The sequence below is a fragment of the Diuraphis noxia genome, unplaced genomic scaffold (assembly GCF_037042655.1).
Source record: "Diuraphis noxia isolate RWA-SAM2 unplaced genomic scaffold, SU_Dnox_SAM2 contig0001, whole genome shotgun sequence".
NCBI classification, from domain to species: Eukaryota; Metazoa; Arthropoda; class Insecta; order Hemiptera; family Aphididae; genus Diuraphis; species Diuraphis noxia.
In genome coordinates, this window is record NW_028301711.1 from 12,486,720 (window position 1) to 12,508,014 (window position 21,295).

The 21,295-nt window shown below is 30.4% G+C and overlaps 2 protein-coding genes across 2 annotated transcripts; one reads left to right on the plus strand and one right to left on the minus strand.

Moving 5' to 3' along the window:
- Positions 1-3,606: 3,606 nt before the first annotated feature.
- LOC107171389 (uncharacterized) lies at positions 3,607-4,399 on the minus strand. The gene has a single exon (XM_015521630.2). It carries the CDS (start codon positions 4,312-4,314, stop codon positions 3,607-3,609), a length of 708 nt encoding a protein of 235 aa, XP_015377116.2. The 5' UTR covers positions 4,315-4,399.
- Positions 4,400-17,660: 13,261 nt separating this feature from the next.
- Positions 17,661-21,281, plus strand: LOC149059716 (uncharacterized). The gene is made up of 4 exons (XM_089225734.1): positions 17,661-17,721; positions 17,859-17,969; positions 20,026-20,173; positions 20,499-21,281. Exons 1-4 carry the CDS (start codon positions 17,661-17,663, stop codon positions 21,220-21,222), a joined length of 1,044 nt encoding a protein of 347 aa, XP_089081860.1. The 3' UTR covers positions 21,223-21,281.
- The last annotated feature ends 14 nt before the right edge of the window (positions 21,282-21,295 follow it).

Below are 21,295 nucleotides of genomic sequence, written 5' to 3' on the forward strand. Positions count from 1 at the left end.
ATTCGATTGAGGCCATATCTGCTTGGAATCAGATTCACAGTGGTGACTGATTGTCAGGCTTTGGTATATTTGAACACCAACAAGTCAGCAAAGCCACAGGTGGCTCGTTGGTTCGACCTATTACAAGAATTTGAAATGAATATCAAGTACCGATCAGGTGAGCAGATGGCTCACGTTGATGCATTGAGTCGTTTAGAAGGTACTACGGACAGTGCACAAGCAGTAGAAGAGGCATTGGATAATCGGTCCTTGGTTATGACATTAATGACTTTAGAAGAACGTGTACGATACATGCAACAAGCTGATCCTGATACATGTCAATTAATCAACATATTGGAGAAGGGCGAAGGTGACCGAACTCCATATGAGAGGAATGCTGTAAATAAATTCAAGTTATTGGATGGTGTATTGTATCGAGAATTAGAGGGGATAAGTCGTTTTGTGGTACCTAAGCCTCTGAGGAAGGGGATAGTGATAATGGCCCATGATATGGCAGGTCATAGGGCATTGGATCAAACACTAAAGAAAATTCAGGAACACTATTGGTTTTCAAAAATGCGGAGGTACGTACAGATGCATATTGGTGGATGTTTGGATTGTCTGGTTAACAAGAAGCCTGGAGGAAAACAATCAGGAGAGTTATATCCTATTCCCCCTGGAAAAAGACCATTTGCAGTTGTTCACTTGGACCATTTGGGACCTTTTGAAACCAGTCTAAAGGGCAATAAATTTTTGTTAGTGTTAATAGATAACCTTACCAAATATGTATTGTTATGTCCAGCAAAATCCACTCACACTCAAGCAGCCATTAGAAGTTTACAGAAGTTTGTTAGTCAATGGGGATTGCCGGATCGTTTGATAACAGATAGAGGGACATGTTTTACGTCCAAGGCGTTCCAGGACTACTGTCAACATAATGGGATCAGACACACTCTCAATTCGTCTCGACACCCGCAAGCCAACGGACAAGTAGAGAGGACCAATAGAACCTTGTTGCCAATGCTTGCAATTCAAGCGCAAGATCAAAAGTTATGGGACCAAAAGTTGAGAGAAGTTGAACGTGACATAAACAACACAGAAAGTAAGACTACCAGATACACACCATTTGAGTTGATTCACGGTTACCGTCCTCAGTTCCATTCAAGTGTGCTGAGATTACTAGATGGTGTTGGTACACATCAACATTTGAATGCAGCAGAGTTACAGGTTAAGGCAAGAGATAACATTTTGAAAACTCAGGTGTCAATGAAAGAAAGATATGATCAGAAAAGGAACACATCAATAAGCTATGAAGTTGGAGAAATGGTGGCAATGTTGCGTGCACCTAACCCAGGTCAATCTACCAAGCTTCAGACCAAGTATCGGGGCCCGTTACAAATTATAGGGAAACTACCTGGAAACACATACCTAGTCGCTGAGATGGCAAGGGATGGTAAACACATTTATGCTACAACAGCTCATGTGTCTCAGTTAAAGGCAGTTTCAATAATGCAAGAGGAGCAGGTTGAGGAAAAAGGAAGTGAGTCATCAGCAGACGAAGATGAAGAGATTAACAAATCAAATGCTGATCTACCAAGGGTGGATGGAACTGTCAAACTCAAACGTCAAAGGAAACCACCAAAGTATTTAAAAGATTATGTTTAGTTAAGTCTATCTAAAGAACTGATTGTTTATTTGTTTAAAAAAAAAAAAAAAAAATTTATATTAATTTAGTTAAGTCTATCTAAAGAACTGATTTGTTGATTTGTTTAATTTTGTTTGAAATATTAATTTAATTAAGTTTATTTTATATAATGACTTATCGAGGCCGATAAGTAAAGTCGGATGGCCGAGTGTTGGCTACCCTGTTTTTTGTAAAAGGCTTGACCAATCACTCAGTTATGGTCATTCTCACAGTCAGTCTCAGAGTACCGGTTGTGGGCTCTGTTTGTATCTGTTCACTGTTTTTTTATGTTTATGCATTTAATAAAACTGTTTTAGTAAGTTCAATTTGTTCGTTTGCTTTTGTTTAGTAACAGTACCTATACCTAGTACTATTTTATAAAATGGAATGGTCCAATGAACAAATTGTTCAATTTTTGGAGCTGTACGAAGGTGAGCCATCTATATGGAATCCAAGTGATCCAAATCATAAACTTCGAAACCATGTGCATGATGCTTGGGGAAAAATTTCAAAAAACTTAAGTGCAGGTGAATATACAATAAGTGAACTTAAAAAAAAAAAAGATTCACTTATGGGGACATTCAGAAAATTATCGTCGAAGGTCAAGGCTAGCAAAAGGACTGGTTCAGGTACAGATGGGGTATTCAAACCCGAATGGTTTGCTTATGAATATATGGCAAGGTTTTTGCATGGGGTTTTTCAACCGCGTCAAACAAAACATTCAGAGGTAATTTAATTTGAATTTCTAATATTAGGTACCTAATTTTTAATACACTAGTAATAAATAGAAATAAGTAAATAAATAGGTAGTTTTTTAAGCATATGTGAATGGTTTTTGTAAGGATATCTGTCATAGCCCTAAAATACATTTTGCATTCAAATTGTATATTAATAATTATATTTAGAATGGTTGAGCCTGAAGAATAATATTTCTAAAAAATAAAAATAAAGCAGTAACATAAAGTTCAACCCCTACCTTAATTATAATATAAAGTTGTATTCTTTTGTGATATTAACAAATACATCAAACTTTTATATTAAAAAACCTAATATGTTTAACAACTGTACACAGTGCTGAGTACCACAACTAGGTTTACTACTAACTGGTGCGAAAAATGTTATGGGGCCCTGCATATTTTGTATAATATAATCATACCTAGACAGAACTTTTTTACCCTATTGTTTCTAAATTGCCTATAGAAATCACCCTTAATAACTGAACTTGTTTTTGTTACCTTGTGATCTTAACACTATATTTACAATTAAAAACAGCAAGTAATAAACAAATTGATCATCTTTTTTTCAAAAATCAAGTGTTTTACTATATTAAACAATTTAATGTCTGATGTCTGTAGCCCTATAAGTATGAATAGCCAATGCAAATTTCCAATTATTTTTTTTTTTTTGCATGTCTTGATTTTTGCTGTTTACTGCCTACTATCAAAGGTGCACACTATAATTCTATAAACTTCTGGGCCCCAATTTATTTTAACTGATGCCCTTTGTCGGTTTTGAGCACCACCAGTCCCTTCGCCAGTTGTGACTCTAGACTGTACATCTGTACCATTTATAGATAATACAAATTTGTAACTAACTCATATAGTATTCATGAATAGAAATGAAAAAGTTATATTTGTATTATGGCTTACTTTTATCACTATTTTTTTTGGTTATTTATGTAGTAATATTTTTAATAAGTATTTAACATATTTCAGCAAAGTTTATATTTTAGTCTATTATATTATAAAAATTATAAAACACTTAGATAGGCATAAACTCAGATTTATTTATTTTTGCATGATTTATATATTTTGAAAATATTAGTTTAATAATAGTTTTGTTTATGACATTTTATTATGAAATTGTATACTAATAAAATACTAATAGTTAGTTAGTGATATAATTGTGAAAAGTAACAAATTTGTAGGTAATATTAAATTGAATCACTTGTCGTTCTGCCAAGCTACTGCACCATTAGAGACAAAATAATCTGCAAATAAATCTCTAATTCTTAATGGTTCTAGTCCTGATCTTCTTGGCACCCTTTGCACTGGCATAAATGAGGTCATACTGCGTTGATCTTCTCTCCAGGATCCTGGCTGAAGTTCACTTTCATTGTCAAATACTCCTGGTGGAGAATAAATTCCACTTGAAGTTTTACTTCTTCTTAAGTAGTTATGCAGAAGTACACACGTCATAGTTATTTGAGAAACCTTCTGTTCACTCAGTAAAATCGGTTTTCTGAAAACTCTAAATACTGAGGACAAGATTCCAAATACATTCTCAACTACCCGACGTGCTCTTGACAGCCGATAATTGTATACCCGTTTTCTGTTACCCTTTTCAAAAACTCCAGAGTATGGCTTCATCATATGAGTTCCCAATGCAAATGCATTATCTCCTACAAATACATAGGGCACTAATTCATTTTGGTTTGAAAGTGGTGCATCTAATGGCAGCATAAGTTGATTTTTTTCTAGTGTGGCCCATAGTGATGTATTTTTAAATACACCACCATCACTTATCCTACCCTGACAACCGATATCTACATAGGTGAACATGTAGTTGGCATCAACTAACGCCATTAACACAATGCTAAAAGTTTCCTTATAATTAAAGAACTCTGATCCACTATTTATTGGGCATTGCATGACTATATGTTTCCCGTCGATTGCTCCTATGCAATGTGGGAAGTTCCATTTCTCATCAAAGTCTTGTGCAACCTTCAGCCATTCTTCAGGATTTTTTGGTAACTGTAAATGTGAAATTGCTATTAATTATTGTTTCATATCAGCCTTAATATTAAAATATTTATTTTTAATGTATGTATGTATGTATGTTTGGATTTTAAGGCATTAGCTGACAAATCTTCTAGTGACATAGATGAAGATGATGGTGACCATGAACTGTACGAGGAAGAAGCGAATGAAGAAATGAACACTACTACTACTCCTTTGGTTTCTCAAGAGGAAAGTGTTATTAACAATCCATTAATTAACAGAAAAAAATCAAAAAAAGCCTGCAATGAGAAAATAATTGAAAATCGTATGGATGAAGCTTATAACATATTAAAGAAAGTGTCAAATGCACCCATTAGTGATGAATATTCTTTATACTCTGAGTTACTTGCAAAAAAATTGAGGAATTTAAAAGATGACAATACTCGTGAATTTGCAATGCATGAAATCGACAATTTTCTTTATGCCCTTAAACATAATAATACTGAAGCATTAACAAGATTTTCTGCATATCAGTATCGTCTCCAACAATCACAATATAATCAGACACCACAAGCTTATTTGGCTCCTTCATTTCACTCTCAACCAACACCACATTTTACAAATCTAACACAACATTACCAGACACCACAACGTAATCTGGCACCTTCATCTTGCCCTCAGCCATCACCTGAATATACTGATCTATCACAACATTACCAGACACCACAACGTAATCTGGCACCTTCATCTTGCCCTCAGCCATCACCTGAATATACTGATCTATCACAACATTACCAGACACCACAACGTAATCTGGCACCTTCATCTTGCCCTCAGCCATCACCTGAATATACTGATCTAACACCACAGTACCAGACACCACAACGTAATCTGGCACCTTCATCTTGCCCTCAGCCATCACCTGAATATACTGATCTATCACAACATTACCAGACACCACAACGTAATCTGGCACCTTCATCTTGCCCTCAGCCATCACCTGAATATACTGATCTATCACAACATTACCAGACACCACAACGTAATCTGGCACCTTCATCTTGCCCTCAGCCATCACCTGAATATACTGATCTAACACCACAGTACCAGACACCACAACGTAATCTGGCACCTTCACCTCGCCCTCAGCCATCACCTGAATATACAAATCTATCACCACAATACCAAAAAACTGATTTGGCTCCTTTACCACGCACTCGGCCATCACCAGAATATATAGTACCGTCACCACAAAATCATGTTGCATCTTTGCTCAATTCCCAGATATCATCAGATATTTCAAATTCTCAGTCATCAAATATTAATGTTGCTCAAAATAAAAGAATGAAAACTTCAGTACCTCAAAATGAACTCAGTTTTGATGGATTATTTAAAAAATCATAGGTTAACGTATATTAAGTTTTAATTTTGACCTACAACATTTATATATTACCTACCTATACTAATTAATTATATACACATTATTACATTACGTTAACAAATTTGTTTTTTACTTTTATCTCATCTTTCAACTCTTCTATTAATGCTGCACATACTTCTTGAACACAATTTGAAATGGTTTGTGGAGAGAATTTAAACAAGTAAGACAAGCTGATAAAACTGTCACCAGTAGCTAGGTATCTTAGTGTCACTGCTAATCTCTCTTGTACTGGTATACATTTGCGCATGTTGGTGTCCATTTTTGAAACAAAAGGCCCAATCTTATTTAATAAATATTCAAAGTCACCTGATGACATTCTACAAAAATTATCAAATTTTCCTGATAGATTTATTTGAATGTCTTCCAACATATGTGTTGCATTGTATCTATAAAAAATGAAATATGTAGGTAAATTTATTAGCAATTATGTATTTAAATAAACAATAGAAAAAGTTAATATGGTTATCTACAGAACCATTTGCACTATAAAAGCAGAGCACATTTAATAATTTATAACAGTCCCTTTATATCTATTACTTAGTAATTTTATTAAATAATTGTAAAACTTGAAAATTCCTCTATTTTTAATTATCAAATATACAAGTGCCCTTTTTAAAGTTTTTAAAACAATTCTTAGTAATGATCTTTTTTTTTTTATTGTTTTTTGAAAAATTTATTTGTTTTGATGTTAATAATATAAAATATAATACAACTATGAAAGAAGTTAATGTTAATTTTTTTTTTTAAAAGCATTCAAAGCTTAGTAAATAATATAAACATTAAGAAAATTATGAATGTAAGATACATTTACTAGTAGATAAATTCATAAAACATATTATTTGGTCTAACTACAATAATTATAGCTATAGGCACACATAGACACAATTATTGAGAAGTAGGGGAGCTAAGTCATGAAAAAAACTTGCAAATCACACTAAAAAACTATGCTGAGTTTGGCTGAAATCCCTCAAATTGTTTTACTTTTATTGCATTTACAAGTATAAAATAGTATAATATAGCTGTTATAACTTGATTAAAATAAATTAGAAATTTATTGAGATTAATACAGCCAAAGTCCCATTGGATACTGCACGCACCTGTGACGATAAAATATAGTTAGACTAAATAGACAATAGACTTATTAAACCACTTATAAATATTCAAAATATTAGTTTTGGTTTTATTATTATTATTTTTATTTTTAACTGTTTTAACTTAGTACTAGTGTTGTTATACTTGTTAAAAAAGTACTTTAAAATAAAATATAGTAACAATTTACTTACTTATTCCGACTTTTATAGTATGCGTTAACCCAATAACGTTTTGTTTTTGGTTTTTTTTTTGTTTCATTAGCACTTTTTAAAACTTGGCCACTTAGTAGTACATATGCAGCTAAACAAACAGCAAGTTTTGATTTTTCGTCAGTATAATTCATAATTTAAATGATATAACTGTGTAAGTATACGTACGAATCAAGGTTAATTATTGTTATTAATTACCTAATCATTCAACACTTGCAATGAAGCACTGTGACTTCAAATTAACAAAGGGAAATTAAATTTTTACGCGCAAAGATTAGAATAGTGTACCTATCACTATTGGCCAGGGAGGATGATTCTATAACGATACGCGCCTAGGAGAAACTTTTTGAACTATGACGTTCCGTCTGATCACACAGGCGCGCCAAGTTGTCGCGCAGAGCTTGGCTCGGGTTGTTGCGTGGTATGTACACGCTCCACACTCCTCGCGACGCGCCACGCGCCGTGTAATCCCACCTTAACTTACTGTACTAATGCCTAATACTAAAATGAATTACTTTATTCACAATATCATCAAATATAGTAAAATATTATGGGCTGACTTACCGTCTTCGCTCAGAATCGTTTTTCTTATGCAATGATAATTATAATAATAAAAATAATCATTATTATAATGAATTATTATATTATTGGACTCAAATTTAACACAATCCATTTAATGACTCACTTGTAACTTACTGTACAACAGAGCGACACCCACTTGCCCACCTTTTTTATAAATGTCAATACAATTTTCTTCCTTAGGTCAAAAAACTTAGAAATTTACAAGGCCCTCACACTTTACAATATCAATTTAAAAATTTTTAAGATATATAATATATAAAAAATCATATTATCATAATCGTTTTTTTTATAAGCACTTTTAGTAAACATTTTTCCAAAATTTATGAAATTGAAAATTTGCAAATTATTTTGTAGTTAAAAATGTATATATAGTTAAATTTAAAAACAAGATTCCATGTAAGTATAGTTCTGAGTACATATACTTTAACCAAAAAATCTAAACCAGTAGCGTAAATTGGCCATTATTTCTGGTTATAAATTATAACCCACAAATATTTGAAATATTTCAATTTTCTCTATATATCACTGCGACTGATTTTTTTCCTTATACAAATTTTGTTTCCATAAAAATAAAGGTAGGTACCTATTATTTTAACTATAAAAACTTTATTATTTTAAAATAACAATTTTTTATTTTAAATTAACTCGAATTCCTCTTTCAAAACATGTTGCAACTAACTCGTCAATATTCCTTGGTCGAAATTTATACACGTTGTTAAGTTGTAACTTTGTAACATAGCTTAGCTGCTCAGCCGTTATTGCCCAATAGTTGTTCTAAGGCAGGTACCTATGTGGCTATGTCTTCAATCTCTACTTTTGCTTCTAATTTGTCGGATACTGAAGTACCTACTGAACTAGGTACACCTAGGTACTGAAGTAGGTATTGCAATATTTTTGCATAAATAATCTGTTAAAAATTATGAATTTGTAAATGAAAATTATTGGACGTACACATATTAAGAGTTTCTAGTAATGCAAAAATATAAATTTGCACCACCACATTTCAAAAAGGATGAGCAAGTGCTACAATTCACGCCACTGATATAAGCGGCAATTGAGCACAGTTTTTTTTTATAGACATTTTAAGTTCAAATTTAGACAAAATTAGATATTTAAACAAAATTTAACGATTTTAGCTGTTTTGTTGTACCTAATTTAAAGATATTATTCCTGGGTAAGTACTTGAAATTTTTAAAATATATTATCATATTTAAAACAAGCAAATTTTTGGACAAAAATGTATTTAAACTACTGTAAAACTAATGCATAGTAGTAAAATAAATTATTTTAATATCAATAATATTATCATGAAATATAGGTAGAAAACTTACTTAGCAGTGGCGTAATAGAGAATTCTTTATGGAGGGGATATAAAAATAAATTTGTATGCAAACTTGTGGGGGCCTTGCCCCCCACACCCCACTTATCTAAATTTAATATAATTCTATATCTCAACACATATCAATCATCAATACAATTATTCTATATTACATAGGTATTATTATAAAAAGATGGGCAAGTGGATGTCGCTCTGCTGTGCAGTAGGTTACAAGTGGGTCATTGTAATGGATAGTATTACATTTTAATTCAATGATATAATATTATTGTATACGAAAATCGACTCTGAGGGAAGACTTTACCTATGTCAGCTTATAACATTACAATAGGTATAGGCATATTTTATGATATTATTATAATATTATTATTGTTAGTAGTAGTAGTAGTATTAATATTACTTTTTTTATAGTAGGTATAAATTACGTGATTCATTAATTATCGCCCTCTAGCGGAGTAAAGTAAGCTGATTCTCGAATATCATAAAGAAATTCTATTATCAATTATTGCTGGTGTAGTATTGCTCACTTCACGCACATTTTGTCTTTTGGTCTCGTGCTGTGCAGGTCGTCGAGTTTTTTCAGTCTTTTTCTTTCCACGTGGAAATATTTTTGTGTTCAAGTTTCTGTAAGTATCGTTCAGCCATTCAGCTATATCATTTATTAATATTATTTTCCAATCTAGGAAGCACATTAACCTAACCTCGAAAAGGAAATATTTAAGTTAACAAATCAAAATAATGATTATTATTAGATACTGTATGATTTTTAATTTTAATTGTACTTCAGACAGCTACACTCTGTTTATTATGTTAGCATTTTAATTTTTCAGTATTATTTATTTTGAAAGAAATCAAGTCTGATATAATTTTATTTAATGTCATAGTTTAATAATATGTTTTTGTTATTTTATTTTGAATTGTTACACTAGGTCAGTAATATGTATAATTTAAGTGTAATTTATCACCTATTAGTCTATAGAGTAGTTATAGTATATATAGCATGCGGCCAATTGTAGATTTTGATGCCGACCTCAGTTCAATATAAAAATCATGAATTAATTGTATATAATATATTAATATTACCGGAACAAATTTATTTTAAGAATATAAAATTATAAAACATCAAATAAACTGTAAAGGCCGATGCACACGTTTATTATAAATACATATATTTTTCTGAGTATACTTATAATTAACTATCAATACTTGTAAAAATATTTCTGCTTATTATTCGATATAGTAAAATAATAAAAAAATGTATTTTTGTATTATAAAATATAATTTAATCATTAAATTTGAATGTATTATTAATAAAAAAAAGTATGTGACCCACAACAACTTCTACCTATATGTTGTGGCCCAGTCATCACAAAAGGTTGAACACCCCTGATGTAGATTATAGCACGGCTGTAGTATGGATGGCACTTTATTGTACCCGTATATGGCTGCCTAGTAATGTTACTACATTTGTGAAAAAAAATAAATATCAATATATCGTTGATTTTGGGGGAATATTATCGTTGATCGATTTTGACTTCGGTTTGCGCATCCCTAGCTATAGTGCAGCCTTCGTAACTAGGCGGGTGATCACTGCGCGTCTGGTGGCCAATTTCCGTCAGTGTTTCCTAGACTACATTCCCACGTAAAATAATTTTAAAAAAGCTCTGGAGTTGTAATAAAAACTAAACGACAAACGTTCGATATTTCTATACGTAAAACTTATTATTTATTAATTATCACATTCGCTAATAAGTAATAATATTAATATTATATTTTTTTACTCAATTTTATATGTATGTACATTTAAAAACTAATAACTTAGTAATGAAATTTAAAACTATTATTTACATAAAAAATGTTTTTCTGAATTGAAATAATCTAGTCCTCACTGTTGTCTTCATTTCATTTGAGCTGCTTTCGTCAGGATTATTGGTCAATATTATTGGTTCTAATATCTCATCCCTTAGTCCCGGCTTGACGTAGTCCTCCTCCTAGATTCTTGACGCAATGCTCACCACATTTGGCCCAATCGTTCGAAGTAACTGCATCGCTTTGTTTATGCACAAGTTTCTCGACATCTGCAATTTTGAATGTTGAATTTTTTTCAGCCAATCTGCCTTTAACTTGCGCTCAAATAAGTTCTATTGGGTTATACTGACAGTGGTAAGGGGGAAACCTTACCACTTCATGACCCATTTGGAAAGTTAGTTCGTCCAGTTTATATTTTTTTCCGCGCGGCATCGAAAGTTTCACCTTTTCCCGTAACTCGTCAAGTGTTTCTATGGGAGAAAAATCTATATTTTTATCCCGTGACCACTGTTGAACGTCTGACTTTCTACTGTTGGACTTCAGATAGTTCTCGGCCAACAAAGAGTGATATGACGCGTTATCCATGACAATAATACTCGGCTCTTCTATGTTAAGTAACATTTCTGAAAACCAACTTTCAAAAATTGTGGCGTTCATTTGTGAATGATAATCCTTGTCACCAGAATTACATCGAAAAATAAGTTTTGATTCTTTAATGAATCCGAAGGAAGGAGATCCAGCGTGGCATACTATGAGGTGACTGCCTTTGCCTGTAGGTACTTTTAAGCCTTCCCTATTTTCTTCATTTTGCCAAATACGTCCACGTGTATGATTTTGATTAACCCAGGTTTCGTCTAAGTAGATTACCGGCCGAGTATCACCTCCACCATCAAAATTTTTCCTATTATGACGCTTCGAGTTTTCTCTATAGCTACTTGAAGGAAAACTTATGAAAAACTTAGTGTTGTATTTTTAATCCTTAGTTATAAACATAAAAATTTTTATGATTTTTCGACTTCAAAATTACTTGCAAATTTTCGCGTTTTCGTAAAAATTTGAATTTAAACGCTTATAAAAAAAAATTTTGACTAACGATTTTCAATTTTTTCAGCTACAATAAGAACAACTCATAAGGAACCTTGTATTAAATTTTCAAGTTTTTTTGGTCGTCAAACATTTTTTTACTGACACTTCAAAAAAAAATTCTCAAAAAATTGAAAATTTCAGTGGTCTATAAATAACTCAAAAATGTCAAACAATTTTGAAAATTTATCTGTATATAGATAACACTAACATAAACATTTGGTGAAAATTTTAAGTATTTATAAGGATTAGTTTTTGAATTACAACCACATAAAAAAATCGATTTGGTAGAAAACTGATTTTGCGTAAAAATTCCCGTTTAGCCGTCACTTTTTTTCTGTTTTTCTCGATTTTTATGAAAATTGTTGGAAAATGTTTACTTTTGACCTCTATAATGCACCAAGGATATTCACTTTGCCATCGGAAACCACCCCCGAAGTTTGAAATTGTTTCGACTAGTTATGCTGAACACAGACACAAAAAAAAAAAAAACATAAGATGGTTAGGTTAGGTTAGCACCTTGACAGAAAATATAGCATATGGGCTGTTTACACTTCTTTTTAATACCACGTACCGTGCATGGTCAGCATAATCTTGATTTTTATATGTTCCAGGGTCAACAAAACCATCAATTTGGTCGTTTGATGAATTATAATGTAGACCGCTACTCAAACTAACCTCATCGAACAACAATGTACAATATCTGAATATAAAATTATATTAATTATTAGATATTATAGTTTATTTAACTTGTCAATTCCATAATGCCCAGCCTTGAATATCACATTATTATTTATCATTATTATATACTAAATTCTAAACACAACTTATATACAATATACATAACTCTATAACCTTTCGAGTGGTTTCAAATTGCAAACTTTTTCTTTAAGAACATTCATTATTACTGGACAGATTCCCGTTTTAATTGAAACATTACTTAAGACATTATGAAGAGTTTTTGAGCTTGGTAATGTAAACATAACCGATAACATTCTATAACATTTTGGGCTACGTTTGAATAATGATAAGCTAAGTATTTTCTCATCTATTGTGAATCTTCTTCCTTTATTTTTTTTCATAGTTTCTCTTAACTGAATTTGGTAAATAGAGATGCAGCAGCTGTCATTTTTTCAGAATATTTACTGTCCAAATACTTTTCTGATATCGACTCGGCTGCACGTAACCTTTGCTTAAACAACTGTTTTTTTTTATTTCTGTCTTCTAAGGTGTCTGACCAAGTTGTTAGTTATGTCATAAAACTTTTTGCACTTAGATGTTAGTTGTTTTACATCGATTTAGACCAAATGGTTTTAACAAAACTGAAAAAAATAAAAATGGTTTACCATCAATTAATTATTTTTAAAAATTAATGGAGCTCAGAAGTTTATATATATTTAAAGTTACTGAAATATAGATTTGTATAATATGTATACTTGCGAAAAAAAAAATTTAGGTAAGCAAATAATGAGACCAGCATTTTTAATTGATGTTTTTTTAGTATCCTTACTGCGCGTACAACTTCTATTTAGAACATCATCACCTATATGCCTATATAATTAGCAATAAACAATTAAGGATGAACTAGGCAGCTAACCAAATGCAATAGAGTGCAATAAGTGTAGGCATAAGCTAGCGTACAACCAGGGGTATGACATTCCCATCTTTCTATGTTAAATAAATGGGTGACCTTGGATGCCGCCAAAAAGTTATGATAAGAAATTAAACAATTTTGATTCTTGATAACAAATTAATTTATTTTCATGATTTTGCAAAATATAATAATATACACAATAATTTTTGTCACATTTGAAACTTAAAAGTTAACAATTAACTTATAATTTACTTATAATGACAATTTAGTCATTTTACATTTAAAAAGTACTTATAACTATATATTAATATTATTTATCTGTATAATTACAAGTTTGACAAAATTTGAATTTTTATACGGCCTTTATTTGATCTGGTACTGTGATGAAATTTATTTGCATGTGTCAGTGTGCTATAAATTTTAAACCTTATAAAAAGGTTTACTAAAAATTCTTTTGGAAAATTATCACATGGGTGAGTAAAAAAAATATGAGTGATGATTTTTTCTTTTAATTTCTGCCCTACATGTTCTTCTAGCATAAACCATTTTTATTAATGGATAATAAACGATTTAAGCAACTTTTAAAAAGAATATTAATATTTGAATCAGAATAAAAAAGATTCAAAAGCGACGCGCAAAATTCAAATATTATGTAAACAAATAGTTGTAATATAAAATACTACTATACATTTGGTTTATTGTAAACAAAAACCGGTACCAACTTCAAGGCGGAGCCTCCAGTAATTCGATCATAACTTCAAGGCCGAGCCTCCACTATGTTATCACACGGCAGAGTGTCGTTTCTTGTTTGTTCTTTGGTACAACTAAATACAAAGAAGCAACTCACGTAAAAAACCATCAACTGTGATTGGAACATCATGTTTTGTACTGAGAACAGTGCTATCAGAATTTAAAACCTGGATTCCTGACAAATCAAGATCAGTACCTAATATCAGGGATGTCTGAAATATTAAAAGTACAATTTAAATACTTGTACTTTAATTATTGTAAATTATATAAAAAAAATTGAGACTGACCATGTATACAAATTGTTTCAGTAACATCATTGTCAGTAATAATTTTATTAGACTCCAATTTTTCAATACATGAAAGGTTCAACTCTTCATTAATGGTTTTTGAGACATTTAAAGACTTATTAACAGTAGGAGTACTATGATATGTAGAAATGGCATTGTTATGACATATAGATGTCATGGGAACATTGGTATGGCAAATCTCAAGTAACACTTTAGGACCTATTAGGTATACAAATATTTAAATATAATTTACAAAAAAATACAGTAAATACAGTAATGTATCATATTCATATTCTGAATATGATATACCTACTAATATTTTTTATTTTTATGATTAATATTTTTCGAAAAGTATCAAACAATAGCTATTAGAATAATAAAATAAAATGGTAATTTGAATACTTTATAATACTGGTTATTTAATATTATTTAATAGTTACTAAACTTATAAAAAATGTAGATATTATATTTTATTTACCAGGTATATTAATTGTAGGATATAAATTAACATTTAAACGTTTTGTACCAGAACTTGTGCAATTTATACTGAAATGTGCAGAACATATAGTGCAGTGTAGCGTTTTTGTGCTCCGTTATCTTCTTTTTTATTATCGCAAACCAGCTTATACTTCTTTTCGGTGCGTTATCTATAGTTATAATTTTAGTATCGTAATTTCGTTCACGTTATTCACTATCATGGCAGACCAATTAAATTAAATTTTGGAATCATTAAAGGAGATCAAATCTACACAAACTAAATTGGTAAATGCTGTTAATGATCAAAGTAGAACCTTAAAAAGTTTTAATAAACGTTTTGATGATCTTAATGAAAAGCTTGAAAAATTATCTAACGATAATATTGAGATGAACAATCGTGTCTCGGATCTTGAAAATAAAGTCAAAGCATTATATCAATCTAATTTAACTACTCATAATGACTCTGATCGTGATATTATTAATGAAATCCTGGACAAACAATCTAGAGCAAATAATATTTTATTGTTTAACTTTCCAGAAAAATTATCGGAATCTACATCTCTAGATACTGATCTCGATCGGTTAAAGATAATATTCAGCAAACTTGATCTCAAATTTGAACCTATTAAATTACACCGCCTAGGTATTAAATCTAAGTATGACCGCCCGTTAAAGATCACATTATCAGATCCAAAACAAACATTTGATGTTCTTCGAACTCAGTCAACTCTTCGTACTTTACTCGAATTTAAAGATCTTCGATTCTCATCTGACCGTACATTTAAACAACGAGAACTAGACTACGACAAGAACTAGTTCAACGGCGTGAAAAAGGTGAAAATGACATTATTATTAAATATGTTAGAGGCAATCCTACCATTATCAAATCAAAAAACATATAAGATATGCACCTATCAAAAATAATCTTATTAATAACTCTCAGTTAGATGTACATATTTATTATCAAAATGCTCGAAGTCTAAACATCAAAATCTCTCATTTAATATCTCAAATACCAAACTCACTATACGATATATTTATCATAACTGAAACATGGCTCACGGACACTATCGACTCATCTGAACTGGGTTTTCTTGGTTATTATTAATAATTTATTATTAATAACTTATTAAGTATATAGACATGATAGAAATAATTATACCAGTTCACTATCCAGAGGACCACCTCCTCTGGTTATTATCGCAGTCCGCAGTTCGTTCGTTTCTAATCGCATTATAATCCATAATAATAAAATTGAACTTTTGTTTGTTAAAATAACTCTTCCTTCCCATACCCTTATTATCAGTTCAGTTTATATACCAACCGTTCTAATATTGATGTGGACAATGAATATTTTGATTTTGTTGAAAAAATCTTAGTTAAATTCCTTAAAGCTGATTTCTTATTATTAGGCGATTACAATCTACCTTCTTCGAATGTTTGTAATGCTGATTTATATTTTAATGATAAATTGTCGTATTTAAATTTTTTTCAGTATAACCATACTTGTAATGTGAAAAATGTTATTCTTGATTATGTTATATCTAATTCACTAAATATTAATGTCATATTAGACAACTGTCCTATTATTCCCGTAGACCTCTATCACCCTCCTCTTAGTATTGTTTATAGTCTTAAAAAATGTTGTAATTTAAAATTTGATGATTTTGTATTTAATTGGAAGTCAGGTAATTATCTTTTTATTATATCTTATCTAGGATCCATTAATTAGTCTACCTTGTTTAATTATAATTCTAATATCAATGAAAACTTAGATACGTTCTACTATCATATCGATTATGCAATAAATAATTATATCCCTAAAAGCCGTAGACATAAATTTTGTTTCCTAATTTGGTTTAGTAATCAATTGAAAAAAAAATTAAAGAAAAAAAAAGCTCATTCCTCTTTTAAGATTTTAAAAACCACCGTTTCATATACCTATTTTTCTGATATCCGTAAAGAATGTAATTATTTAAGATACCGCGACTATAAAATCTTTATTAGGTAATAAGACACAACATTCAGTTAAACTGAACCCAAAATCATTTTGGAATTTTTTTCGATTACAGAAATCTATAAATCAATTACCCTCTTCTGTGTCATATAATGAGAAGGATGCATAAAGTCAGTTGCAACTTTAAGAACATTAGGAAGCTCAAAAAGGCTTTAAGTGGATTACACACTAGGCGATTCGAACGCACGTCTACGTGCGTTTCGAACGTCGCGATTAATCGCTCAAAATTAAACATGTACTTTTATATGGGTTTATTCACACACGTAAATGAAACGCTCATGTTTAATTTTGTGCGTTCGGTCGCGATTTGCCGCTATAATTAAACATTATTTTTCCAATGTATTTCCAATGCATTTTCGGCGTTTCAATACACACGAACCATTTAAACGCTGCGATTGTCCTGCGTTTATTTACGTTCATTCATAATTTGTTTACGACAGTCGACGGTTGTCGTATTTGTATACTTGTAGTTTACGAAGTTCGTGTTTTACCAAGTTACAGTTGTTACTAGCTAGTTAGTTGTTGTTTAAGTATAATACTTAAGTATTTAGTATTTACATATTTCAATATTTGTACCTACGTATTTGAAAATTGTCAAATATGTTTGACAATGAATCATTTATTAATGAGGTATCGAAGGAGGAATCTATATGGAATATAGGTAAGTTCTTTTCATTATCATATTTATTAATTTGAATTTAGAATTTAATAAACTTAATTATTCTGAGTATGTATACCGTGTAATACTATACTTACGTAAAACGTCATTCATCATAATATTACATATTCAATTTATAGAAAATAAGTTATACCATGATAAGAATGCCAAACATGTTAGTTGGACCAAGGTGGCCAGAGCTTCTATCAAAGACTTCGACGAACTTGAGGAAATTTTTAAAAGCAAAAAAAGTAAGCATAAAATATATCATGTTGTAACTTGTAAGTTTTTATTTAATATTCAGTGCACATGACAATATTCTTAATCCATAAATTACATATAAAACATTTTTTTAAATATTTTAAATAACAATATAAGTATAGCCGTATAGGTATTAGGTATAGGTAATATAAATATGATAAGTACACTACACATTATATTGCATAATATTATCCTCACTATTAGCCTATTACCTTGTTTTGCCAGCTTAACTCATGAGCCGGTTCATTAAAATAGTTGACAAAATAGTCTCTCACTTCTTTTGCCATTGAGGTTGAGTTACCTACTCCAATTTTTTCTATTGCATCTTCCATTTCACAATTTTGAGCATCTTCTGTGTTATATCCATCTCTACGTCTAACAAAATTGTGCAAAACACAACAAGCTTTAGTTATCGCTACAGCGAAATCTGGTTCTAACAATAGCGCGGTGTGAAAACCCCTCCATTTGTTGGATAAAATACCAAACGTACATTCAATATTCTGCCTTGCTCTGGACAGACGGTAATTAAATATACGCCTTTTATCATTTAAAGTTCTTTCGGGGAAAGGGCGTAAAAGATTCGTGTGCAAAGCAAACGCTTCGTCACCAATTATAACGAAGGGTTGCGGAGTACCTCCTTCATCTCCTGGCAAACATTTAGGTTGTGGAAAATTATTTTTACAACCGTATAATTTTTTTCCGAATGCTGATTTTTTAAAAATATTACAGTCACTCTCCTTCCCAAATGATCCAACATCTATAATTGTGAAACAGTAATTTGTATCACAGATGGCCATGAGGATTAAGGAAAAAAAATCTTTGTAGTTGTAGTATAAAGTACCACTTCTGGGGGGACATTCTAGTCTGATGTGTTTCCCATCTACAGCTCCTACACAATTCGGAAATTGGGTTTTATTATAAAACACCTCAGATATATGTAACCAATCATCCATTGTTGGTACAGCCATTTCCTTTGGTTGCAGAATTATCCATAATACTTCGCATGTTTCTCGAACAATTTTTGCAATGGTTGACACACCCATTAAAAAATCGAAGTGGAGAGCAGAAAAGTTAGTCCCGGTTGACAAATATCTGAATAATTAAATATACATTGTCTGAAATAAATATTTAATGTATATTAGATAATTTAAATAATGTAAATATAATTTAATGTTCCTATTTAATTATCTATTTTTCTAGTGTACTATGTATATTATTAAAATTATTTAATTTGATTTGTAATGCACTTTATTAACATATTTAATAATTTAGTACCTAGGTAGGTATGTAATGTGTAAAGTTAGTAATGAGTGCTAAAGAGCAGATTTTAGGTTCTTAAAAGCTTAAAATATGATGCTAATATGTCGATAATATGATATTTTTTTTCTGTAATAACTGTTATGCGCCATTCCTTTGGTACCTAACAGGTAAATTATTAAAATATAAAAAATGTAAAACAGTTCATACATTGGTATATGAATATAATATTTTTTATATTTAAATAATTGACCTATTATTTATATTTTAAAAAATAAAAATGAATATTACAAAACTAAATCGTAAGAAATTATAAGTTAAAATATTAAAAAATATATAAAAGTAAAAACAAATTCATTAAATTTATTAAAATTTCGTCAAATACGATAATATATGGTACAATAACCGACTGAGAGTAACAGAATATGTTACCAATTTGATTACAAACAAGTAGGTGATTTAATGATTTTTTTTTACCTAGAAAAAATTGTTGCTATAAAAATTCACAACAAGAGTAATTAACATAATATATGTTTTTTTATGAATAATAATGGAATATATTTTAAAATATGAAAAATAGGCTAAATATTCTATCTAATGCCAAAATATGCTTTAATATGCGAAATAAATTTTTCCTACGAACTCTGATGTATAAATCGCCCACATTTTTCATTCTCGTAAAGTTGCATAAAGCCAATACAAATTACAAATACCTAAAAACCTAAAGATCCGCACTTTAGTAATGACGAATGAGAAATGTTAAATTAATTTACATTTACTTTTTTTAAGTCATGGTACTCCAAAAGAAATGGAGATCGTTTCGAGATAGTTACCGCCGTAAATGCGTTACTAAATCTGGACAAGCATCTAAAAAGTCAACGCCGTATATTTATGCAAATATATTAGGATTTTTAACACCGACCATGCAAAATCGAACGTAAGTAATCTCAGAAATATATAATAATATATTATATATATATGTATATATATAATTATGTTTATTAACGGTAGGTAGATAATATTTTATTTATAGGTATAGGTAGTAAATTTTGTGATCCGGTAATCTGTCATTACTCATTATAATATAGTATATACCTATAGGTAAATAAAAAAAATATTAAATTACTTTTTAACTAAAAAATGAATGACCATAGATACTTTCAAACGTTACCTATACCTTTTTAATACTGTCATTATTGATTATTAATTAACATAATGGGGGTATATTTATGATAAATAATATATAATTATTTTATTCATAGAACCGAAAGTAATGTTGAACCGAGTGATGATGAGGTATCTGAAGAAAAGGAAGGAGAGACCGAAGACGTGGGGTTAATTGTTGGTAAAAATATTACAATAGAAGAAGTTATGGACGACACCGGTGCAGAGGAACAACCGCCACGAAAGAAAAAAAAAACCCTAATAAAGAATCCCCCATCAAATTTCGGAACCTCATTACTAAAAATATTACAAAACCGTCAAACTATACCAGAAGACCCGGAAAAGTGTTTTTTAATGTCGTTACTCCCGCAAATTAAGTCCTTAACTGAAGGCCAAAAATCAATGGTGTATATTGAATTTTTAAATACTATTCAACGAGTTAAACATTACTCATCTGCTATGCCTCATTCTTATAATCCTTCTAATGCACCAATTAATCAACCCAACTCATACTATTCTCAACAGCATCTTTCTTCTCTTGGATATTACTATGCCAATGATTCACAGAATGTTCCTACAGCTATAATAAATTCTACCATTACTTCTCCACAAAGCTTACATGATGAATCCAGTAACTTTTCAGAACCTCCTTCTCCTGCAATTAATTCAACTAAAAAACAAAATTCTTACAATTTTTCCAACATGTCTTCTCCAACTCCACAAAATATGTCTACACCTCCAATACATCATTCCCATCACTATATAAACAATTACTCTCAGCCTACTTCTCCGTACAACTATTCCAATAAAAATACACCATGAATATTGTATAAAAACTAAAATTAATAAATAAAATATATACTAGTTTCTACATTTTTAAATTTTATTTTTGAAT